The sequence below is a fragment of the Schistocerca nitens genome, chromosome 6 (genome assembly GCF_023898315.1).
Source record: "Schistocerca nitens isolate TAMUIC-IGC-003100 chromosome 6, iqSchNite1.1, whole genome shotgun sequence".
NCBI classification, from domain to species: Eukaryota; Metazoa; Arthropoda; class Insecta; order Orthoptera; family Acrididae; genus Schistocerca; species Schistocerca nitens.
In genome coordinates, this window is record NC_064619.1 from 606,294,309 (window position 1) to 606,321,193 (window position 26,885).

At 41.7% G+C, this 26,885-nt stretch overlaps 1 protein-coding gene across 1 annotated transcript in view; it reads right to left on the reverse strand.

The window, feature by feature from the left end:
* LOC126263182 (beta-hexosaminidase subunit beta-like) overlaps positions 1-26,885 on the reverse strand; it is a 156,359-nt gene that overhangs the window by 14,107 nt on the left and 115,367 nt on the right. Inside the window, exon 7 of the mRNA XM_049960234.1 lies at positions 6,569-6,785. Coding sequence (XP_049816191.1) covers positions 6,569-6,785 — 217 coding nt within the window. The remainder of the gene's footprint in view (positions 1-6,568; positions 6,786-26,885) is intronic.

A 26,885-nucleotide genomic window follows, 5' to 3' on the forward strand; every position in this document is an offset into this window, starting at 1 on the left:
TTTAACCATGCCTGTCTGCAACTTGACATATCTTCTTTATGGTAAGTAGAATTCTATCCTTGCCTACATTGTTGATCAACCTACATAAATTTAGTAAAAAATTTTAAGAAGTAATTATATATTAAATTATGATTTCATAATTCCAAATTATTAAAAAAATTGTTACTGCACTTTCGAAATTAAAATGTTAGCTTTTTATTCTCCTGAGTAGCCCATGTGCTTTTCTTATGTGTTGTGTACACCATGGCATGACATTTGATCTATAATTAATTTCAGTAATTATAACTTTCCTAAAATTGTAATATCAAAAACATGTACTGGCTTTGATTGTTAAAAATGTAGTTATAGATTGGCATCTCTTAATCCAGAGCAAACAGGCAACTCATTTGACATAGCACAATGTGGTTTTAGTTCAGATTATTTGGAAAAGCTCATAGTTTTTATTTTAAATTTCTATCAAAATTAAAAGACATGTGTCCATGAATTTATTTAGAATGACACCATTATGACCCACATATTTAATAACCAGGTAAATGGAGACTGCTGCTAAGAGATCATAGGCCCCATTGTGAATTTTTACTGTGGTGCTGTTTATTGAAAATGTAATAATGGACATTTATCAGCAAACAGGACTATGAGTATAATATTGAATTAATGAATGCTAGTTTTCTGACCATATGGCATAAAGAATGGTAATAAAGATTAACAACAATGAGAAATGTGCAATCATTGAAAAATATGTACAGATAAGATTTGTTAATGACAACAACATAAGGATTTTTAATAATATACCAGAATGGATGCAATTGGCACAGAGACCAAAATGATGATGTAGAATGTGACATCCCCATTAAAAATAATTAGTCAATGAAAAATCAAACACATGGGATAAAAAATCAGCAGTTATCCTTAAAAACGATAGCAGACAAGTCAAAATGAATACTATAAAAACACATCTTAGAAAATACTGAGGTGTCTGTAGAAAAGCTTCGCTGGCAGCACAAAGTCTGAGATATGATTCATACAATGGCAGGGGAAGCAACAAAACAGAATCAATGTGGAAGGTTATAGGTAATAACATGGAAAATTGTAAAACTAAGACCCATTATCTCACAATTAAAAGTAAAAGAAAGAAATAGATGATACTCAACAGATTGCCAATATATTAAATGAGCATTACACAAACATAGCACAAACCCAATTAAAATGTGTACAATTCAAATAATAAAAGGTAGAAGTAGCACTCAGTGAAAAGAAAATGTTTCTGTACCCAGTAAAAGAGTGTGGGGTAAGAAATGCTATACTGACATCACTAATAAAATTTTCAGTATAGTGGTGTTTCTGTCACAGCTTAAACTACCTGCAATAAATCCATTCCATAAAAAGAATAGTTCATCAGACATAAATAATCATATACCACTGCCACTATTGACAAGTTTTTTGAGGCAATCATAACAGTAACGTATGAAAGGCTAGCTGATTTACTTAATAAAAATAAAATACTGACTAATGCTCAGAGTGGATTACAAAAAATGATCAACAGCAAAATTCATGAGAATGATCCTAACTGCCTTCGATAAGAATCAATTAAGCTGTGGGATATTCTTAGATTTATCCAAGGTATTTGATGTCATCAGCAATGCTTACTGATTATGAAACTAGGTTTTTATGAGGTCTGGGGATTGGCCTAGAATTGATTCAAGTCTTATCTCTCCGACTGACTTCAGGGAGTACAAATGTGTCATAAGGCAAGGAACAGCTTTCAGGCTACACACAAAAAAGAAAAAAGTTATGGAGTGTCTCAGCATTTCGTGTTAGAATATCTTTTATTCCAGGTATAAATAAATGATTTGCCAAACCATTTGATGACAGCAGATGCAGTTATGTTTGCTGACAATATGAGCATTTCAATAAAAGGATGCACTGAGGATGATCTACAGCAGAAAGTATTTTGAGACAATATATGAGGCAAGAAAACAGTTTACAGATAATACTTTGGTCACAAATAAGGAAAAATGGTATGACAACAATATGGAAAGTACAGATTGCTAAGCACAATATAGAGGAGGAACTGAGTCACAGCCAGGCACACTGAAAAATACTGCAACAATATTAAAGCTTTCTGATGGAATCCTTATTCTACAGAAGAAAACAAACATGCATGTGTCCATTGTCTCAGGGCACTAGACTGTGACAGTTGTGTTTTGTACTGCAAAAGGACTTTACCCAAAAGTTTTAATATGTAGCAGTCTCTCTCTCTCTCTCTCTCTCTCTCTCTCTCTCTCTCTCTCTGTGTGTGTGTGTGTGTGTGTGTGTGTGTGACTCAACATCTCCGCTATAAGGTAAATAGCAATACATCCTTTCCATATTGCAGTTATTTCATCCTGGACAAGTCTATATACGCTTTGCTTTACTTCCTTTTGTCTCTCTTCCTTCCTTTGTTTTATTGTTGCCTTCACTGCACATGTTCTGACTTCTGGGCCAACCAGTATTCAATCAGTATTCAACACTGACCTCACCTGCTGTCCCCTCTCTTCTGAACAGAAAACTAAGTAAATGTTATGTGCTAAGAATGATGCAGCAGTGAATCACTGTTATGCAACTGCTACACATATATTAACAGCTTTCTCAGATATGGTGTAACCTTCTGAGGAAACAAGTATGGCAAAACATACTTAAACAAAAGAGCTATTAGAATTATGAGAGTCCCCCTCATAGAATGCCATGCAGGAAAATCTATAAAGAATTTGAAATAATGACACTTTTCACTTATAAATTTGTGAATGTGTGTGCTTTCTAAAATCCCACCGAGAATTTTCAACATTGAGCAATCAGGTTTGTAGCTATGAAAGGAGGAGTGGAGACTACTTTCACAGAGACATGATATGTTTTATTTACTTTAACTCCTTTAAAAAACTGACACAGTCATGTAAATCATCAGTACATTGCCACATTTTTCAATGAGAAAGTGTAATGTAAGTGTAACAATGACTCCTTTGATATCATAGCAAGAGATTGCAATTTTGATCCATGGAACACAAAAATAACTAAATTAAATTATATCAGACCATATTTCAATAGCAAAATACAGAGTGAAAGCATGCAAAATACGATCTTTGTGGCCTTGGATTACTGATGCACTACAGAAGCTTGAGGTGATTTTTATCAAGGCAGCCCAACATTTCATAAATGTTTAGTTGTTTAATAATTTTGTGGTTTGTGCATGCATTGTTATGTTTCAAACTAGTGTCTAATAGAGTGAATAGAATGTGGAATATTGTCAATCAATAGTTGCTGTCTTTTCTCCCACACTTAAGAAAATCACTTACATTGACAACCAACAATTTCAACACCAGGAACTTCAGAGTGTTTAAAAAGTCATAATTGGCTGTGTAGTAAGATTTATTTGAAATAAATTATGATGAACTGTTATCATGCTTCATGTCGAAAACATGTATGAAGCCAAATAACACTCTGGCATTATTAATTTTTAAATAAATTGCTAATACGTAACCAGTGTCAACATTTTAGTCATCATAAACTTCCTAAAATTCATGGGAGCCATGGAGCACTATTTGTATAAAACATTTATACCAATTTCAGTGTGTTATTATTTCTGCTACAGTTACTCTTTGGAACCTAAATGTTATTCATGTTGCTGTTTTTATTTGTTTATTGTTTACTAATTATCCTATTTTATCAGTAAAATATATGCATTTTACTTTTTGTTGCAGTAGACTGTACTAAAAAAAGTACACACACACACACACAAACATACAGAACCACTGTCTGACCACCAAGGGCAGACTGTGAGCAAATGTTCATGATGGGAGAAGCAACCTGTGTGGTAGTGGTGGTGGTGGTGGTGGTGGTGCTGGTGGTGGGGGAGAGGAGGGGGCTACTAAGCAGGCCAGGGTGGGGAGGAAGAAGGTTAGCACAGTGGGTGTGGAGGACAGAAGACTCCTGCTTGCAGAAGCGTACAGGGACCACACAGGCACATGTTGGGGAAGGGGTAGGAAAGCTATGTGCATTCAGGGGGGGAGGAGCAGAAAAGAAGAGAAGTAAAATGTCTGTGAGAGTGTTGGTGGAATAGAAGGCAGTGTAATGCTGGAATGGGAGCAGATAAGGAGGTGGTGAGTGAAAGAGAGTGACTAATGAAGGTTGTGGCCAGGGGGTTACGAGAATGTAGGATATATTGTAGGGAGAGTTTCCTCCTACACAGTTCAGAAAAGGTGGTCTTGGAAGGAAGCATCCAGATGGCATAGGCTGTGAAGTAGTCATTGAAGTTAAGAATCATGTGTGGGGCAGTGTACTCAGCAACTGGATGGTCCAGCTGCCTGTTGGCCATAGCTTTTCAGTGGCCATTCATGTGGACAGACAGCATGTTGGTTGTAATACCCAAATAGAACTCAACACTGTGGCTGCAGCTTATTTCTAGATCACATAACAACTGTCACGTGTAACTCTACCTTTGATAGGTAGGTGATGCTTGTGACTGGACTGGAGTACATAGTGGAGGGAGGATGTGTAGGACAAGTCTTGCATCTGGATCTATTATGTGAATAAGAACCATGAGGCAAGGGGTTGGGAGCAGGGGTGGAGTAAGGATGGACAAGGATATTGTGTAAGTTCAGTGGGGAATGGAATACCACTGTTAGACAGGTGGGAAGTATAACAGGTTGAATAGTCCTCATTTTGGGACACAACAAGACATAGTAAAAATGCTGGTAAAAAATATGATTCACCTGCTCCAGTCCTGGGTGATACTGCATCATGACAGAAATGCTCCTTTCTGGCCAGGCCAGACAGTGGACTTTGGGAGGTGGTGGTTCACTGGAGAGATAAAGCACGGAAGCTCTCTTTCTGTACAAGGTTGGGAGAGTAATTTCATTCTGTGGAGGCCCCAGTGAGACCCTTTTTATATTTGGAGAGGGACTGCTCATCATTACAGATGCAGTAGCCACAGTTGGCTAGGCTGTATGGAAGGGACTTAATATGGACTGAGTGGTGGCTTTCGAAGTGGAGGTATTACTGGTGGCGGTGGTGTTCATAATGTGGTTAAATGTATTACATCCTGACCTCTGTATCAGGTAAATCTCTCCTTTCTTTGGACAAGATACTTGAATCTTGGACCTATTCATCTTTTCTCCATATTTGTGTTTCATTTAACTCTAATCTGTTTATATGGGCAAAACAATTAAAATGGTGTTTGTACTATCTATTATTATACACATCAACTTAGCAGTTGGGAGTTTTACCAATGTTCTTCCATACCATGAAGTAGTAAGTATTGATATAAAATTGTGCATATCCAGCCAGGATCGAGTAACAACAGAATAATGAAAACATTAGTTGCTACTCATCATACAGCAGCGATGCTGAGTTGCAGACAGACACAACAAAAAGACTGTCAAACAAGCTTTCAGTCAGATAGGCCTTCATCAGAATTAGAAACACGCATGCCTGCGTGCACCCTACCACAGTCTCTGGCAGCCAGGGGCTGTTGCCATGTGTTGTGGGTTCTGTTTGCCTGATGGTGTTTGTGTATGTTGTCTAATTCTGATGAAGACCCATCATGCAGAAAGCTTGGTTTGGCAGTCTTTTTATTGTGCCTATCTGTGACTCAGCATCTCCACTATATGGTGAATAGCAACTATCCTTTTCATAATATTGTCAAATATTCAAACTAACAAAGATTGGAATGCAAAGACCATTTTGAGAGCTATAGCAAAGACTTCATAGCTGAGCACAGCGATAAAATAATGGGCTCCAGTGTATGATATAACACATTCAGTTCCGAGTCTAATTCGCCCCCCTTACCCCACTTCTTGTCCCTCCCTCTCCCCCCGCCCCTTCCACTATTTATGTTTTCCTGCTGTTTACAGGTGGATATCAATGGATACAGTAGTGAAATGAGAGTTTATAATGAATGCCATTTGTTAGAGCCTCACACCTTTTTTATGAATGGCATGGTTCATACCACATTCCTGAAGTTTTTCCTCATTGAGACCTATAGAACAGACTTGGTGATTGGATAAATCAATGAAGGAGAACTGCTTGTTCCTGCCAATCATAGATTCAGTTATAGTTTATATAAAGATTCATGTACAAATAATTACAGGCATCATTCCTATTTCTTGTCTATTTGACTTTTCCTTGACAGCAATAGAAAACTGAGGATTCAAAATCAAATCACTCCTCAGTTTTTTTTTTCTTATTTTATTTTTACAAGATGTATGTCAATCATGTTTTATTCACTATCAGCAGCTCTTTACACTTACACACATGTATGTTATTAGCTTCATGCAAGCTGAAATTGTTGCTTGGTATTAAAAATGAGACCATTCTTTTGTTTTTGTCTCTTAAAAAAAAAGAAGTCTTACAGAGATACACAGCTTACTCCTTAATTCACTGCAGGGAACTCTTCTGGAGACAATGAATAGGGAGCTTAATAGTGTGTAATAGATCTGTTTCAAATTGCAAGGTAAAACAGTTTATATTTGTATTTAATGTTAAAATAAATTCTAGTTGATATTGAAAATCACATGTAAGATGAAAAATTTCTTACAGCACTCAATTCTTTTCTTCGGCCAAATTTCCAAATTTGGACAACAGTGTCAGCACTAAGTTTAACTCCACTGTCGAAGACCTCCTGCCACACAATGGACTTGGCATTAAGATCTGATGCAATGCCAAGAATCCTTTGTATATAATAACTTTCCAGATATTTGCTTTCTGTAATATTATGCTCATCCATAAAGTCTAAAACGTCTTTGTTGCTTTCCCTGAAACATTTTATAGAAATGATGAATTTTGACGAGTATTGTTGTACAAAATGTCAATGGAACATATTGAAAATATTAATAACAGACAATAATAATGACCATGAGTTTTCATCACCACATAGATCTAGTATATTTGATTCATATTTCAATTCATATTTAAATATACTAATACTAGAGTTTAAAGGAAACACATTAAATGAAAATTGCAAACTATGAAAAATGTTGTATCTGTCAACAACAACATTCAAATAAATTCTTAGACAACAAGATTTATCAGATCATGCCACCAAAATGCCCTGCTACTGCATTAGTTTACACCAAGAGTGGCACTCCACTCAGTGACACACTCCTGGTTCTTTTTCAAAGAACTTTCATAAGCTTTGTTGCTTGGAATTATATAATTATGGCTGTAAACTTCAGAATACAGGCATTCCTGAATGCAGGGCAACCAGTATTTAGCCAAAAATGCCCTTCTGAACTATTTGATAGTATGATATCTGTCTATCATGTTGTTGGGCCACATTCCAGCATCTCCTTGGGCATGAGAAACAAGAAGTTGCACTTCTTGCTTTTGTGTCCAGGTACTGGGTGGTGTATTGTGAAAGCTTTTAATAAAAATGACCAGGAGAACAGATAATTTTTGAGTGCTAAATGCCTGAAACTGTTTATGTTTAATAAAGACTTTCTCCTACTATAACACCCTACATAGATAGAGCTGCCCCCATAACATTAGCTGGTGTGGGTAGTTCTCCTTGTGGGCTGTAGTTACCAGTACAGTAATCATACAGGTGTCCATAAGTACCCAAAATGCTTGGTGCATTACTATGTGTTCATTCAAGCTTCCTACCTTCTTATTATTTGACATTTCTTGTTCCTAATCAGAAATGCATATTGCTAGAGCATGTTGTCAGTGTGATAGCACAACTTTTAGTTTCTTGTCTACCTGGTGTAGTTTGGTTTTAATCATTTCAGCATCCTGATTGCTACTCAAATCTGTGCTGTTGCTGAGTTGCTGGATTGCATCTTTTACCTCTGTATTAATGTGTTCCTCAGTCACATTGTCCTTCTCCTCTAGACAGCCATTGAACTCTTTCTTGACTTTCTTAGCCTGGTCAGCTAATTGTTGATCAATGTTTTCTTTATACACTATTGCAAGGTTCTCTATGCACCTATTCAGTTTTTGCACATCATCTTTCAACACTGTATATGAAGACTGTAAAGCTTTTATTTGAGTAGCAGGATTGCTAACTCAATCTGGAAGATTCTGATAAGTCTTTTTTATTTTGGATATTTCGCACTGTACCTTTTTGAGCTGATTGTATATTTGTGACATTAGTTCCTTGTTTTACTTGGCTAGCTTCTGTTCAGATAGTCTATTGCATTTATCATCACATTTGGAATTTCTGTTATAGTTGTCTGTCCCTTTCTCTGTTGTGTTTGGCTAATTTCTGTTCTAATTTCCTGTCCCTTTCTTTACCATGTTTGGCTAATTTCTGGTTTAATTGCCTGTTTCTTTCTTTATCTCATTCTTCAAGTTTTTATAATTGTTCAGCAAAAGGATAAGGCAGCAGTGAACATATCATTGCCATTACTGTCCTGTCAGCTTGCAGCCTACTATCCACTGGAGCATGTGCTGTCTGAACTACTACTTCTATACTCTTACTAGCAGTAGGTTAAATGGGTTCTGTTTGCCTATTGTGACCTGCCCTCAGCCTAGTACATGCTGTAGCAGTCACTACACTGTCACTTTAGGCACTACTTTGACTCAGGTATATTTTCATGTGTCACTAAATCTGAAATGAGTCCTTAAAATATTCTAAATCCAAATTTTATGATATCTGACCACAGTATACATCTTCACTTTAAATAGAATAGCACAAAGTGACATACACAGTTAATAGTTTAAAATATGTCACAGTATCTGAACTTGAATGGTTTACAAAGATAAAATATTCCTTTCTTTCACTTAATGGTTCTCTGTTTCATTAATAACAGGCACAGGATGATATGAAAACAAGTAAAGATCATGGAAACAACCAAGCATCTCTGGGTAAGCATGAAAGAAAAAAATCTTTAATCCTAACCATAACAATGGCAATGGAAAAAGGTTTCAGCATCAGCAAGGTAATGGGCGGCCACTGAATGGAAATGTCACCCATGATTTAAGTGTAAATGATGATATTATGATAGATTTAATGCCACGAATAACAACACCCCACAGTGGTGCAGTAGTCGAAACCAATGGCACAATAACTATGCACCACAGTAGAACACAAATGTAGAGTCATCATGTGACAATAACAATGCATAGCAAAATGATGAAAGGAAATCAGGGCAGAATGTGAATAAAAATCAACCACAATTGCCTGAATCAAACCAGAATGTGCAAATACAGGAGGTGATAGATAAAAACCATCTGGGCCCCTCATGGCTAACAAACTAAATTCAACCGCAATATTCTACCCACTGTTGGTCGATGGATGGAGAGGGGCACATCTCCATGCAGGCATGAAAACATACACATGCTGTTCTACAACAATGGCATTGCTATGCAGAAACAACTGCTAACAGAACAACGCAAGCACAAAAGCACTGAAGCTGAGTTGTTACAAACAATTATAAAAGTAAAAATAGATAGCATTCCTGTGGATGAATACATAGATACAGGAGAGACAGCCAGTGTCCTAAGTTATAACGTATTCAAAGGAATAAGTTGGGCACAGAAACTGTCTACATATTCAGTACAAATCTGAAATGAGTCCTTAAAATATTCTAAATCCAAATTTTATGATATCTGACCACAGTATACATCTTCACTTTAAATAGAATAGCACAAAGTGACATACACAGTTAATAGTTTAAAATATGTCACAGTATCTGAACTTGAATGGTTTACAAAGATAAAATATTCCTTTCTTTCACTTAATGGTTCTCTGTTTCATTAATAACAGGCACAGGATGATATGAAAACAAGTAAAGATCATGGAAACAACCAAGCATCTCTGGGTAAGCATGAAAGAAAAAAATCTTTAATCCTAACCATAACAATGGCAATGGAAAAAGGTTTCAGCATCAGCAAGGTAATGGGCGGCCACTGAATGGAAATGTCACCCATGATTTAAGTGTAAATGATGATATTATGATAGATTTAATGCCACGAATAACAACACCCCACAGTGGTGCAGTAGTCGAAACCAATGGCACAATAACTATGCACCACAGTAGAACACAAATGTAGAGTCATCATGTGACAATAACAATGCATAGCAAAATGATGAAAGGAAATCAGGGCAGAATGTGAATAAAAATCAACCACAATTGCCTGAATCAAACCAGAATGTGCAAATACAGGAGGTGATAGATAAAAACCATCTGGGCCCCTCATGGCTAACAAACTAAATTCAACCGCAATATTCTACCCACTGTTGGTCGATGGATGGAGAGGGGCACATCTCCATGCAGGCATGAAAACATACACATGCTGTTCTACAACAATGGCATTGCTATGCAGAAACAACTGCTAACAGAACAACGCAAGCACAAAAGCACTGAAGCTGAGTTGTTACAAACAATTATAAAAGTAAAAATAGATAGCATTCCTGTGGATGAATACATAGATACAGGAGAGACAGCCAGTGTCCTAAGTTATAACATATTCAAAGGAATAAGTTGGGCACAGAAACTGTCTACATATTCAGTACAAAACTGTAAGGTGCCTGGAGACACTGGCTCACAGTCTCAAATTATTAAGCAGCTGGTGCAGGTGGAGATGAGAATGAGAGGAGAAACCACAAAATGCTCTTTTCTCATGGTAAAAGAATTGTCAGTGGCCTGCATTCTAGCATGTGGTTTCCTTCATGAGAAAAAGGCTTGATTTGATCTTCTGGATGAGGAACTTGCTATAGAATACAGAGGGAGGAGAATTGCACTGGATACGGTATGAAATGGAGCGATATGTGGCAAATAATGTGAGAGTATCCAGATAAAGTGCAAGGGGCTGCAAACACTACAGATCAGTACCAACTTATCAGACAAAGATTATTATCATTCAGAAACTGAAGAAAAGGATAAGCTTGGTAGACTGAAATTAATTAGCTCGAAGGTGAAGGAATCCAATTACTCAAATAGCACACAAGCAGTATTATCTAACTCAGCTATTAATGGAATACCTAGAAGTCTTTTCTGAAGGGCCAGGTACAATTAAAGTATGTACCTTGAGGTTGTGCTCCATGAAACATTTTCTCACACCACATACTCCATCCTGAGGACTAAGAAAGAAGTTGTTAGTAAGGAAATGTGGAAAATGGTATAATGGGGAATCAAAGAGAAACATGCAAAAGACTGTAAATTGCCAATTACGGACCCAGTGTTGCTAAAAAGCATCCTAAGTCATCATTGTTAAATAAAAGGGACAAGAAGTGGCAAATGATTTATTCAGATCCTTATAAGATAGTTGACATGCCACACAATTGTAGCTATTTTTTGGCAGATTTGGAAGCTAATAAGATAAAGAGACTGTGCCATTACAAAGATTTTAAGATGTGTATTCATTAATACTTACAGGTCATCATCACCATCATCATCAGTGTTCTACCAAAAGGCAGGTTTTCACATGGTAGTTCTCCAGGCTGTCTGGTCTTCTGCCATCCTCTTCAGGTCTGCTTAATTTTCTCTTCCCTTTATGTTGTCTATCATCTTGTATCTCCTTCTACCTCTCAGTCTTCTCCCACAAACCAATCCTTCCAAAGCATCTGCTAGCAAGCACTGCCTTCTCAATGAATGTCCCAACTAGTTCTTTCTCCTTTCTCTTACAACCTTCAGCAGACATCTTCTCTCACCAACCCTTTCTAATACTCTTTCATTACTCACTCTTTCCATCCAGCTTATTCTCTCCATTCTCCTCCACATCCACATCTCAAATGCTTCTAACCTTTCCTCATCCTCTCGTCTCAGCGTCCATGTTTCTGCCCCATATAGTGCCACACTCCAGACAAAACATTTGCCAAGCCTTTTCCTTAGACCTTCATCTAATTTGCCATATAAGAGTCTCCTCTTTCTGTGGAATTCCTCCTTCACTATGGCAATTTGAGTTTTCACCTCCTGATGACATCTCAAATTTTCCATTATTGTGCTTCCAAGATATTTAAATGCACTTCCTTGGCTAATGGTAGATTGTACTATTTTAATATTCTCTTTGCTTTTGCTGTGTTTATTTGCATCCCATATTCCACGCCCACTCACTTTCTGCCAGTAATATCATGCCATCAGCAAATCTTATACAATCTACTCTCTTTCCACCAATACACATTCCTCTTTTCCCATCTAAGCCTTTCGCAATAATCTCTTCAAGGTACGCATTAAACAACAGTGGGGAAAGGCAACAGCCTTGCCTAACACCTCGTCCAATGCTGCTTCCTTCTGATATTTCATTTCCAATACTTATACTTACTTTCTGCTGTAAATATAGATTCTGTATCAGTTGTCTCTCTTTCCAATCTACTCCTTTCCTCTTCAAAATATCCATCAGCTTGTTCCACTGAACTCTGTCAAAAGCCTTTTCTAAATCTATAAAAACAGCAAAGATTTCTCTACCTTCTTCCATATATATCTTTCCCCTGTAGTTCTTAACAGGCTAACAGCATTTCTTGTTCCTTTTCCTCTTCTAAATCCGAACTGCTCCTCTGCAATCCCTCTATCCAGCTTGCCATATAGCCATCTATTCAACACACCCAGCAAGACTTTAGCTGAATGAGAAATTAGGCTGATGGTCCGATGTTCTTCACAGATACAGTAGACACAGAATTTTCCTTGCTTTGTTATGTCATGTTTGTGTTTAGTATGTAAGTGTTTGAAGAATTTTCATTTTTATAGTAGTTGTAAATGACTAGTAGTAACTTCATTGCTTATGAATTACCTAGCAAGAATGCAAAATGCATCTCTGCAAATAAGTTTGTACTTGACAGAGGATTAAATGCTTCAGGGATATCAACAGAAAGTAACTTCATATTTCTGTTGTGAGATAATGGACTGAAGTAAAAGGAAAGAAGTTAAACAATGAAGGAGACCGTAAATAGAATTTTTCATTTATCTTTCATTTTTGGTTTAGCAGTCATCACTTAAAAGAATAGGTGTACAAGCATTTTAGAACATTTTATATACACTCCTGGAAATTGAAATAAGAACACCCTGAATTCATTGTCCCAGGAAGGGGAAACTTTATTGACACATTCCTGGGGTCAGATACATCACATGATCACACTGACAGAACCACAGGCACATAGACACAGGCAACAGAGCATGCACAATGTCGGCACTAGTACAGTGTATATCCACCTTTCGCAGCAATGCAGGCTGCTATTCTCCCATGGAGACGATCGTAGAGATGCTGGATGTAGTCCTGTGGAACAGCTTGCCATGCCATTTCCACCTGGCACCTCAGTTGGACCAGCGTTCGTGCTGGACGTGCAGACCGCGTGAGACGACGCTTCATCCAGTCCCAAACATGCTCAATGGGGAACAGATCCGGAGATCTTGCTGGCCAGGGTAGTTGACTTACACCTTCTAGAGCACGTTGGGTGGCACGGGATACATGCGGACGTGCATTGTCCTGTTGGAACAGCAAGTTCCCTTGCCGGTCTAGGAATGGTAGAACGATGGGTTCGATGACGGTTTGGATGTACCGTGCACTATTCAGTGTCCCCTCGACGATCACCAGTGGTGTACGGCCAGTGTAGGAGATCGCTCCCCACACCATGATGCCGGGTGTTGGCCCTGTGTGCCTCAGTCGTATGCAGTCCTGATTGTGGCGCTCACCTGCACGGCGCCAAATATGCATACGACCATCATTGGCACCAAGGCAGAAGCGACTCTCATCGCTGAAGACGACACGTCTCCATTCGTCCCTCCATTCACGCCTGTCGCGACACCACTGGAGGCGGGCTGCACGATGTTGGGGCGTGAGCGGAAGATGGCCTAACGGTGTGCGGGACCGTAGCCCAGCTTCATGGAGACAGTTGCGAATGGTCCTCGCCGATACCCCAGGAGCAACAGTGTCCCTAATTTGCTGGGAAGTGGCGGTGCGGTCCCCTACGGCACTGCGTAGGATCCTACGGTCTTGGCGTTCATCCGTGCGTTGCTGCGGTCCGGTCCCAGGTCGATGGGCACGTGCACACTTCCGCCGACCACTGGCGACAACATCGATGTACTGTGGAGACCTCACACCCCACGTGTTGAGCAATTCGGCGGCACATCCACCCGGCCTCCCGCATGCCCACTATATGCCCTCGCTCAATGTCCGTCAACTGCACATACGGTTCACGTCCACGCTGTCGCGGCATGCTACCAGTGTTAAAGACTGCGATGGAGCTCCGTATGCCACGGCAAACTGGCTGACACTGACGGCGGCGGTGCACAAATGCTGCGCAGCTAGCGCCATTCGACGGCCAACACCGCGGTTCCTGGTGTGTCCGCTGTGCTGTGCGTGTGATCATTGCTTGTACAGCCCTCTCGCAGTGTCCGGAGCAAGTATGGTGGGTCTGACACACCGGTGTCAATGTGTTCTTTTTTCCATTTCCAGGAGTGTATTATGTGTTAGCGTGTTATCCAGTTATGCTAACTGTACAAGAATAAAGGCTCAGACAGAATTATGGAGAAGGAAGATCATGTGTGTGGCATATTAGGACCTTAAAAGCACTATGAGTCATCTCTGATGATATTGGGATTTCAAGTGTAAAAGAGATATCAGATTTAGATGAAGTCATGCCATTTGAGTGCATGCTTTTGCATAATTGTGGAACTATCTCAATTTAACTTTGTTGTAGGAACTGTGGCTCACTTTTTTATTTTTTATTTTTTATAAATGAAGAAGATGTGCAGTGGTGCTATCGGTTAATGACAGCAGTAAATGAGAGCATGATATTTTAATTAACAAATATAAGAGAGAATTATTGTAAAGTTAGGTCAGAGTCTGGATACCAGTCCTGTGGATCAATTGATCAGAAAAACTTGACATGTAATGCTAAGAAGTCAAAGGAAATATAAATAAATACATACACTGATATTCACACTGTATCAAAATATGAACTATTTCATGTGAATGAAACTGACATTGAAAAAAATGGTGAAAATGATTAATTTGTGTGAACATGGATTTTACTTGCAAAATGTGTTAGTGACAGCAATCAGAATGAATGGTTTTGAGCTAACTGTACTGTAAATTAACAGTAGTTAGTGGTAGAGCAAAGTGTAGTTTTGAACATTAGCCAGTACAATGTACAAACTGTGGTGAGATGACAGTATACAAGCAGAAAGTGTTCAGTAAAAGACAATGGAGATTGGAAATAATGTGTCCATTGATGCTTCAATCTATCCTGATAATGCAAAGTGTAATTGTGTGAACTGTAGTGAAAGTGCTACACAAAAACAGTGTTACTTTACTACAGTCAAAATATAAGAGCCAATGTGTTTGGAATGGATGGAACTTATTCAGCAACAACAATGTGCAGTCCTGCCTTGCACTGGATGCTGAATGAATGAATGATGCACATTTGCAGCATAAATGTTTCTGAGACAGTGTTAATGTTCATACAGTCACTGTAGCCAGATGCTTATGTAGTGCCTACTCTGTGACAAATGCTATGTTTTACAAAGGCTAATGAGGGCATCAATCTTTAACAAACTAATTGTGGATTTGTTAGTGAATGAAACAAGCAAAGCAACCATGTTACAGACTGTAAGATGAACTGTAGTGCTGAACACTGGAGTGGAGGACAGTGCCTACATGACCTGGCTGACAGAGCTCCACCCTTGCAGCTGTGAGACTGTGGGTCCAGGTTTCGAGACCCGACAGTGTGTTCATGCTGAGCATTACATCAACATACAGCAACAGGTTCAACCTGCCACACCATCACCCTACAGTAACTTCCAACAGTGTTTGATGAAATCTTATGACACTTCGAGATGACATTAGTTGGCTAAAATTAATAATTTGAACACGATTTTATAACTCTATGAGAAAATTTTTTGAAACCTAAATGATCAAAAGACTGAAATATAAAGCCTTTAAATTGATGAAATTCTGTTGTTTTCAAAGTTGTCCACTGTAAGAAACGTTTGTACTGATATTAATTGTAAAAGCTTCATTTTTTTGGAACCTTATTCAAATTCTGTTCTAAAATAACTAAAATAGGTGGAGAATGAGGACCATATGGGATAGTCTGTCTGCTCTGCTGGGTTTTCTTGTCCAAAGGGAGGAGCATAAAACTCAAATAGTTCCCAGAATACCATAATATGCAGGCTGCCCCAGTACTGTAAGGAACTGTATAGAACCTGTGAGCAACTGTAAAATTTTATACTGATACGGTGTTAATGAACTGTATTATAAAACTGGAGATGACAAAAGTGTTACGAAAAGGTGGTCAAGTATATCTATGTATAAACACTGCAATAAGTGTGAAAATGTTATCTTATATCTACAATAGAGAAAATTTTTATGTTCTAAGTGAAAGAGACACTTAGGTGGAACGCTAGACACAGACATTTGACTAGTATACTGCATTCGAGGGGTCATTATAACATCCCCAAATGAAAGGAAAGGATATGTGAATATGAATCCCAGTGGGATAATTTATTTACAGTTTTTCATGTTTTTTCATGTTTTTTTTTAAGAAACGTTTCATGGCAAAGTGAAATCTGAATACAAAACTGAATAACAGTCAAATGCAGGTAAAAGATATGTGCACTGAACATTATAACTATGAAGCACTATACCTGGGAAGGGTATTATGTAACATTATCTTTTTTTCTTTTTGCTATAAAGAAGTGAGATCAGTAGCCACCATCTCTCTCTCGTGTTTGGTTTCATGCCCAATGCAATCACTGTATCTGATGAAGTGAGCCTGAAGTGTAAATTTGTATACTTAAGGGTTAATATATGTATCAGACATTAATTCAGTTACCATTTATAGAAACCTTGAATCCTCCATGTCATGATTTTAACTATTACAACATTTCTAGCATTTTCTAACTGCAGCACCACCATTTAACAGAGTGGTGGTGACAGTACTCCGCCGTTACGCAGCAAATTCAAGTTTCCAGAATGAGATTTTCACTCTGCAGCGGAGTGTGCGCTGATATGAAACTTCCTGGCAGATTAAAACTGTGTGCCCGACCGAGACTCGAACTCGGGAAGTTTGGAAGGTAGGAGATGAGATACTGGCAGAAGTAAAGCTGTGAGGACCGGGCATGAGTCGTGCTTCGGTAGCTCAGATGGTAGAGCACTTGCCTGCGAAAGGCAATGGTCCCGAGTTCGAGTCTCGGTCGGGTACACAGTTTTAATCTGCCAGGAAGTTTCAAATTCAAGTTTATTGAAATCTTACTTTTTGCCTTTTGTGATAACAGCAGAAAACTATCTAAAATTATTTCACTTAAGTGTGTCTATCAGAGCTTCAAGATATTTTTCAGGTTTTCCAAGTCCTTACAGTTTTTCATATCCAGGTTACAAACAGCACCTTTGGCCTATACTGCTGATAGTGATTTAAATACCTGTAATATAAATTATGTTCAGCCATTAATGGTGGAAATGATTTTAACTAATGTTTGAAAATAATATTCAGAATAATATTCACTTTTAAAATTCTTATTACGCTCTTGTGTAACGGAAGCCAGACCACAGTAGAAAGTTATTTTTCTCAAACATTAGGCAGGCTTGTAGTCAGATTAATATTAAACAAACCTATATGATGAAAGAGGAAATAGAGGGCAGGTTGTGTGCTGTGCCCAGAGAGCCCTGTGGGTACAGGCAATATTTTCAGATTCAAGTCTTGTTGTGTCATACAATTTTGATCTGCCAGGAAGTTTTAAAACAGCAAACACTCTGCTGAAGAGTGAAAAATCATTATAGGTACATTAAGTTTATTTTTAGAATTTACAGTTTGTTTGTATTGGGTCACTCAAAATCTTCAGATATGTCTTAGCTGGGCTGTTCCATACTATCTCATAAGAGAACAAGAAATGAAATAATACATAATATCCAAACATTGTCTTTTCAATAAAAAAGAAGTCCAAAAAACCATTTAATAATTCTCCAAAAAATATTATTTATGATAACCTTTCTCTGCAAACTATAAATGTATAGTTTTACTTGTTGAATATTACATAGAACATCTGCATTCATGAATTCTGCACTACACAACATTTTCTCTATTTACAGTAAGTGTAGCTACTGTTGACAGCACACTGCTCATAACTCTAATCCAGTAGTCCATGCGAGTGTAGCAACTGTTGATATAGTGATCTCTATATAAGATATTTGTCACAGAATGCAGCAATCACATCACTATCAACTCTGATTCTCAATTAGGAAGAAAATCCACATTGTGTGCATGGATATTTTGTTTTAAGTAGTTGATGAATTATGCAAAAAAATTCTCAGACCCTTCATTTTCTGTGTTAGGTTGTGCAAAAAACATATGGGCCAGATTCACATTAAGCTGAATGCTGTTCCCAGCTTTGCCCAATCTCGACCCATACCCCAAATTCTCCATAACAGAGTTAAGATGGAATCTGACTGCTTACAGGAATGAAACATCATTATGTAAATCTCACCCAGCTCCTGCATGGAGGACTTCAGGGCAGTAAACTCTTTAAGCTGTTGAGGAAGCATTCCTGATTCCCAACCTGATTTCTTTTCCAAATATAATGAGTTGAATGCTACACCAAGATCAATCCATTTGACACATAGTTACAACCCCCATTCCATCCACAGTCTCAACAGGTTTTTAACACAACATTATGTTTACATCAATTACAACGGTTCTCATTTGGGATTTACAGGACACCTACCATCTATCAGCACTATGTAGAACATCTTATCAGCAGTATTCCTGTATGTTTCAATTATCCTGACTAAATAATTGTCATGTGTGCTAACACATGCACACATCTGCAGAATGCATGCATGCTGTTCACTACATTGCAAAATGTAGGTCTGAAATGCAATTACCGTAAATAAAATTCACTTTTTCTAACACTCTGTGGGATATCTAAGTTGCATAATCGGCAACAAGATTATTCTTGCTAACTGACAGCATATACAAGCCAATGAAAGCATGCCTTCACCTTGTAATCTGAAGGAATTAAATCATCCATGGGATAAGTAAACTATTCCAGTACATTAATTGTCAATGTAGCACAGACCTCACACCCAACCAACGTATTTTGGAAGAAAGTTGCAATGTTTGTGTGGTCACTGGAATTTGACAAAACATTTCAGTCCAGCAAACAAGCATGACAACCTGCAGATTGTCAAGTCCCATACTCTGCAGGCTCTGGGCAGTTTTGTCACACAGTGAACAAGACAGTTATGAGCACACCAATGTGTACGCATCCAAGATTTTGAACTTAGCTTGGCAGAATTATGAACAAATAGGAAAAAAGGGCCTGGTGATTATTTATTTACCTCTGTGGTATCAAGTTTCACATAGAGGTAGACCAGAAGGCTCTGTTGGCACTGTTTGGTCCCAGATCTTCATTGTCAGATAATACAGCTCAGCACTTACATTGATGGGCTCTGATCTTATGAATCTATGGCTCTTACTTTGAGTACAAGCCTACCAGCCATCATGCCAATCTGCAAGAAGATCCTTGCTCATTATTTTGTCTATTGTGACCCATAGTAAGCTATTCCCCCAGATATTTTACCTCCATGGCCCCGAATATCTCACACTTGGAAACTGGTTGACATTGACTTCAAAGACCCCATTTTTAACACATTGTGGCTTTCAGTCATGGACTAATTTTCAAAATTCCCACATATTCTACAACAACAGAGGCCACAATTAAGCACTGACTTAAGTCATAACCATTGAGGGTCAGGTCAGTGGTAATGGGTAGTGCTTCCCACTTCATGCTTGCCTCCTTCAAAATGTTTTGTGAACAACATATCATCCACTACATCTTTGCTGTCCCTTCCCATCCACAACCCATGGGAATACAGAGTGGCTGGTGGCATTTTTAAGGACAGAATTAAGACAACAATCCAGTTGATATCAACTGAGGGTATCCTAATATTATTTTTAAGCACATTGAACCACATACAGGATGAAATGAAGGTGCTGTCAAAACCATCTTCCACATAAAAAGCACTTGTCGGGGCTTCCTGGTTCTTACAGCCCTCAACCCAGACCTCAAGTGTGTCATCTTCTAGCACTACCAGATTGTCCCTCAGCAGCAGCAATGTGGCAGCATCAACCTCACAATTACAGGATTTCATGGACTGTATTTGAATTTTTGGAGATATTTGTTTTATGGTCATTAGGCCTCGGTCCAAGGCATATTTCTCTGCCTAATATTTCATCTGCCAATTCTGGAGACATTAGCATAGGCCACAAAGATTCAGCAAGTAGTTAAAGAGGCTATAAAGACTCAAAAAACAGTTACAAACTGAAATAAGCTCAGTAAGCCAAACTGTTTATACATATCCAGGTAATGGGGTGTTATGTCATCAGACCATTGCTTAAGATCATGGAGTCATGCTGGTGCCAGTTATGGATCTTTATTTAGTACTGACGCCCAGAAGTTGTCTAATTTCAATCCTCCTCCTTTTGTGTTAAAATTGATTTTGTGATTCTCAACTTTTATGGCTTTTCTGGTACATCTTACTACAGTAATGGTACCTCTCGGTGAAACCATGGTATCAGAGAAATGAATTTTATAGTCCCCTGGTCTGGATGCATGTTCAGTTACCTCTGATTTCTCCATGTTGCCCAGGTAAAAATTACTCTTGGTGTTGCTTAAGACAGGTGTTAATGTTTCTTTTGTACTTCCTATGCATACGGCATGTGCAAATCCCTTGCAGATTCCACAGTTCTGTCCACTGGTCACAGGGATCATGGCTCCAACATTCAATCACTCCTGGCAGTGCCATCACTGTGCTGGGAGGCTGAATCACCTCAGTGACCTACCTCTCCTGTGAGGGGTGTTGAGATGGAGAAATCCCAACCCACAGAATCCAAGATAGTAATCCTTTCTCCATATCAGAGATAGCACAAGTTGGCCCGAATCCACCACATGTGCTATCTCAGGAAAGTAGGGATGCTGTATCCATCAATGACAGTGGCAGCAACTCAGATGTTGATGGCTTTCACATCTCACTACTGGTCATGTCCCTATTGTGCCGGATGAAAATACAGTCACAGGTACAATGGTTGATTCTTCGGTTTGGTCTGGGAGGAGATTGTAGTAGCCACCGGAAAGATGGCGGGAGGCGCACATTGGCACGGCGCGTCACGGGTGGTAGTTGCCGCAAGTAGAGTCCCGTCCACCAGAGGGCACGCGAGAATTCGGACGCGACCTCTGCCGGCGTAACAACAAGAACAACAACAACAACTCCAGCAGCACAGGCCATGCCCAGTCAGTCAACAACGGGCATGCCTAGGACATCGTCCCGGTCTACGCTAAGTGAAGTGCGACGTAAACGTGAACAGTGTTACTACACAATTGGCGACGAGTAGGGTCGTTCTTTCGCGTGTTGCATCGTTGTTCCGGTTTCGCAGTTTCTCCACGGCATGGAGGATTTGGTGCGAGTTTTGGTTGCGCAGCAGACGGAACTCATGGCCACCATGAAACAAGTGCTTCCGGCGTTGCTCGCCACGCCGTCTGCTCCGGCGCAGTTCTCTCCTCCCTTTCCCCCGTATGACGAGACGGCGGAGGATTGGGACGCATATGAGCATCGCCTTCGGCAGCATTTCCAGGCGTTTCATGTTGCCAAGGCGGAGGTATGTCGTGCTCTCTTCTTGTCTTGGATATCTCCCTCGCTGTATCAAGTTTTGCGGCAGCTAGCGCCGTTGCAGGAACCCTCGTCCTTGACTTTTGACGCATTGTGTTCGTTGCTGTCTTCATATTATCGCCGCCGCACGCATGTTGTGGCGGCTAGGGTCGAGTTCTATCAATGCAAGAAACAGCCCCATCAGTCTTACCGGGCGTGGGCCACTACCCTGCACGGTCTTAGTCGCAAGTGTCATTTTGTCACAGAGCAGTCGCGAGAGTCGTATGCCCACGTTATGGTACGCGACGTCATTGTTCGTTCGGCCCCTGATAGGGAGGTCCGGCAACGGGCCCTGCAGTTAGAAGACCCTTCCCTCGAGGAAGTTCTGTCCATTGCTCAATCGTATGAAGTCTCTCACGCGGCAGGTCAACAGCTGGAAGCGTGGTGCGACGTCGCGGAGGTTCAGGGTGGCGCGGCCGCGTCCACTGTGTCCGGGGTGGACGACGTGCGAGCGGTACAATCCGGCTGTTACGGCCGCTCCCGCATGGCGCGTAAACAGAATTCTGGCCGCCGGCCCCTGGTGCCGTCCTGTGCGTCGTGCTATATACATCACGATCGGTCAGAATGCCCCCAGCCTTGGGCCGTTTGTCGCAAATGTAATAAAAAAGGTCACATTGCTAAAGTTTGCCGCTCAGCCTCAAAGGCATCGAAGGAAGCAAGTACAGAGGACATGGACGTTGACATTCAGGAAGTTTCATCGGGCCAGGCTCCCGACGCATCGGCCCACAAACTCTTTATTGAGGTGTCGGTTCGGTCGCGCCGGTTACAACTGCAAGTAGATACGGGGGCGGCAGTTTCGTTGTTGAATGCACAAACTTATTCCGACCTTGGATCGCCCCCGTTGGCGCCAGTTTACCGGCGTCTACGCGGTTATGGTAAACAGTTCATTCCCCTACTGGGTCAATTCACTACCGACGTGACTTACAAATCAGTCACTCGGCCTATTACTTTTATTGTTGTCAGTGATGCGAGCTCCGCTAACCTTTTTGGCCTGGATGCCTTTCAGGCTTTCGGTTTTTCTATTGCTGACACCATACAGTTGGTCTCCGACGACGTTCCCTATCACTCATTGGAATCTTTGATCTCAGACTTTACAGATATTTTTGAGGAGGGCCTGGGGCGTGTTTCCGATTTTGAAGCTCACTTAACGTTGAAGGCGTCGGCTCGCTTGCGTTTTCTACGCGCTAGACAGATCCCCTTGGCTCTCCGCCCTCAGGTAAAGGAAGAGCTAGACCGGCTGACAGCCCTAGGGGTCGTTCTTCCCGTTTCTTCCAGTGAGTGGGCTTCGCCCCTCGTTATTGTCAAGAAGCCTTCAGGAAACTTACGTATTTGTGGCGATTTCAAGGCCACCATTAATTCCCAATTGGTGGTGGACACCTATCCTTTGCCTCGTGCTGATGAATTGTTCTCCGCCATGGTGGGTGGCCAATATTTTTCGAAAATCGATCTGTCGGAGGCTTATCATCAGGTACCTCTTGATGAGGACTCCAAACGGCTGGCGGTCGTCAACACCCCGTTTGGCTTTTACCAATACCAGCGGTTGGCTTTTGGAATATCCAGTGCCCCGGCGATATTCCAGCGTTATCTTGAGCATGTCACGTCGACAATCCCTCATTGTATTAATTACCTGGATGACATAATTGTCACAGGCCGCAGCACGAAGGAACACTTGCACAACCTTCGCACCCTCTTTCTCAAATTCAGGTCTGTGGGCTTGCGTTGCAACCTGCGTAAGTCAACCTTCTTCCAACCGTCCATTGAGTATGTGGGCTACACCATATCTCGGCATGGCATACAGCCACTAGGAAGTTTGGTCCAAGGTATCGTCAACCTTCCTCGGCCCACTTCGCTGAAAGAGTTACAAGCTTTTTTAGGCAAGATAGCCTATTACCACCGGTTCATTGCCAGAGCTTCCACTATAGCCCACCCCCTGTACTGCCTTCTGCACAAGGGTGTTCCGTTTGATTGGTCGCCTGCATGCGAGCGAGCGTTCACCTCGTTGAAGGGCCTCCTCACTTCAGCCCCTTGTTTGGCTACTTTTGATCCCCGTAAGCCGTTGGTCCTGGCTACAGATGCTTTGCAGTATGGGGTGGGGGTGGTCCTGGCCCATCGCAACGCAGATGGTTCCGAGCAACCACTGGCGTTTGCGTCTAAAACGCTTAGTCCTGCGCAGGCCCATTACTCCCAGGTGGAAAAAGAGGCTTTGGCCATTGTCTACGCTGTTACCAAGTTTCACCCTTTCTTGTACGGCACGAAGTTTCAGTTAATCACTGACCATAAGCCATTAATATCGTTATTTGGCCCCACCTCTCAGATTCCGGATAGGACGGCCCACAGACTACAGCGCTGGGCCTTGTTCCTCTCTAAGTACCATTATGACATTCATTTTCGCCCTACAGGACAGCATGCCAACGCCGACGCTCTTTCCCGTCTTCCGGTGGGCCCGGATCCTACGTTCGATCGAGAGGAGATTATGTGTTTTCATTTGGATGTGGCATCCCGCCAAGCAGTTGATGGCTTTCCGATCACTAGTTCTCGAGTCGCCAGGGAAACGGCGGCTGACCCGGTTCTCCGGCAAGTAGTTCGCCTCATTCAGCAGGGGTGGTCCTCCCGCCCTCCAGGCCGGGCCTCGGACCCTCTTCGTAATTATTTTCTTCTACGAGACCGCCTCTCGGTCTTGGAAGGAGTTCTCCTTCTGGCTACCGATGATACAGCTCCTCGCGTGGTTGTTCCTGCAGGTTTAAGAAGGGAGGTCCTCACGTTATTACATGCGGGGCACTGGGGTGTTTCCCGTACTAAAACCTTGGCTCGCAGACATGTGTACTGGCCCGGTATTGACAGAGAAATTGAGCACTTGGTGGCCGCCTGTTCCCAGTGTGCGAGCCAACAAGCATCTCCCAGGGCAGCGTTCTCTTCATGGCCGCCGGCAACACAAGCATGGGAACGTGTTCACATCGATTTTGCGGGCCCGTTTCTCAATGGCTTTTGGCTCATTGTCATTGATGCTTATTCCCGATTCCCATATGTGGTTCACTGCTCCTCAACCACTTCAGAAGTTGTAATCCAGGCACTAGCAAAAATCTTTTCTGTGGAAGGTCTGCCAATCACCCTGGTCTCAGACAATGGACCGCAGTTTATTTCGCAGACCTTCCAGGATTTTTGTAGGCGCTTCGGTATTCGGCACATTTGCTCTCCCCCCTTCCATCCACAATCGAATGGGGAAGCCGAGCGCATGGTGCGCACATTTAAGACGCAGATGAAAAAGTATATGCACGAATTTCCTGCAGAGGAAGCCTTGACGTTTTTCTTGACGACATACCGGACCACACCAATGGGCGACCGCAGCCCCGCAGAGCTCCTCCATGGGCGTCAACCTAGGACTCTGCTGCACCTCCTCCGGTCTGGTCCTCGCCAGTCTTCACAAAACGAAGTACCTGGCTTTCCACTGGGTATGTCGGTCTGGGCCCGTGGGTTTGGTCGCAATCCACGTTGGATACCGGCGGTGGTCCTGCGCCGAAATGGCCGCCGGCTCTATACCTTGCAGGCGGGGGATCGGGTGGTACGTCGTCACCAAAATCAGCTACGTCCACGTTCGGGCACCCACCCTCCGACCTCTCGGACACCGGCTTCCCCATTGCCGGCACCTGTATTGGTTTCACAGGGGACGTTACCTCCTCTCCCCGCTGTGACTCTGCCGCACTGCGATGGTTCTCAGCCTTGGCAGCCTCCAGTAGCTCCAGCACCGGCATCGCCGTCATTCGAGATGCCCCAGCGAGAGCCGGCCCCCCTAGCAGTTTCGGTTTCTCAGGGGGCTAGTTCACCTGTGGTTGTCCCTTCCCCTTCATCCCCACCACTGGGTCTTGCCCCTCCCGAGGTGGAACGGGATCCGGAGTTCGACAGCTTGTCGCCCGTTCTGTCCCGAGCTCCGGTTGTGGGACGACGGGGGCCTCTTCGTGTGGGTCACTTCCAGCCGTATTCGAAGGTTCCAGCTCGAGGGTTGGCAGATCCCCTCGACTCCAGCCATCCAATGGATGTGGAGGTCATCGCTCCTGCCCGCCGCTCCACCTTCCGACGCAGTGGATCACAGTGGCTTCACCCGCCGAAGTAGGAGGAGTGTAGTAGCCACCGGAAAGATCGCGGGAGGTGCACATTGGCACGGCGCGTCATGGGCGGTAGTTGCCGCAAGCAGAGTCCCGTCCACCAGAGGGCACGCGAGAATTCGGACGCGACCTCTGCCGGCGTAACAACAACAACAACTCCAGCAGCATGGGCCATGCCCAGTCAGTCAACATCAGGCATGCCTAGGACACCGTCCCGGTCTACGCTAAGTGAAGTGCGACGTAAACGTGAACAGTGTTACTACAGAGATTGCATGGAAGTACAACATGAAAATATTAGTTCACTTTATTAAGTATAGGTATGACAGTTTACTTAAATTGGTACAACGCATTTCCACAGGAATGTTCTGAATATTTATGACTGTCCCTGAATATTAAAGTATTAGACAAATTACAGTATCAGACAAATTTGCAAGACTCTTCACTTGAAGTATAACTGACAATGTTCACATTAGGTCCTGCCTAAGAATTTAGTACACTGGTGGCCTACCTAAGACAATCCTGTCACCTTGATCATTGACTGCGAACTGGGCTGTGTTCCTCTGCTCAGCTGTAGGTAGACCATCAATTGCAGTGGTATAGTGAAGCTCTATGAAGTTTGACTACACCAGAATTCTCATTCATCATTGTGGCATGCAGTGACTGACTAATCTGTCTGTGGTTTCATTGTGAGGTGCCAACCTTGGTTTGCCATCCCATTATTCGGATGACATTACTGTTCCACTCTGCCAGCTTACACAGAGATTGGTAATCCAAGCAGCAGATGTACCGACTGGTCGCTAGTGTGGTGATGAGATGGCAGCCAGTGGTTTATGGGTTGACATAAGAAGGGCTGCACAGCAAGGCACAAACAGTTTTGTGTGCTTTCTCACTAAATATTATTTTGTCACGCCCTTGACACATCACCAACAGGTATTCTTGAACATTCCACTGACTTGCTACAGCTTGCACATTCCACTGACTTGCTGCAGATGTTCATGTTGGTCAGATTCTTGGTTGCTGTTAAACCTGATTACTAAGTGTCAATTAATGACACAATGACGAATAATGAAGATGTAGAGAGACAGGGATTTGGGAGTGAGGGTTCAGCTACTCTGCTGATTCCCTTTCACTGTAAGCAGGGGAACATGAAAATCACTTGGAGATTGGTAGGACACC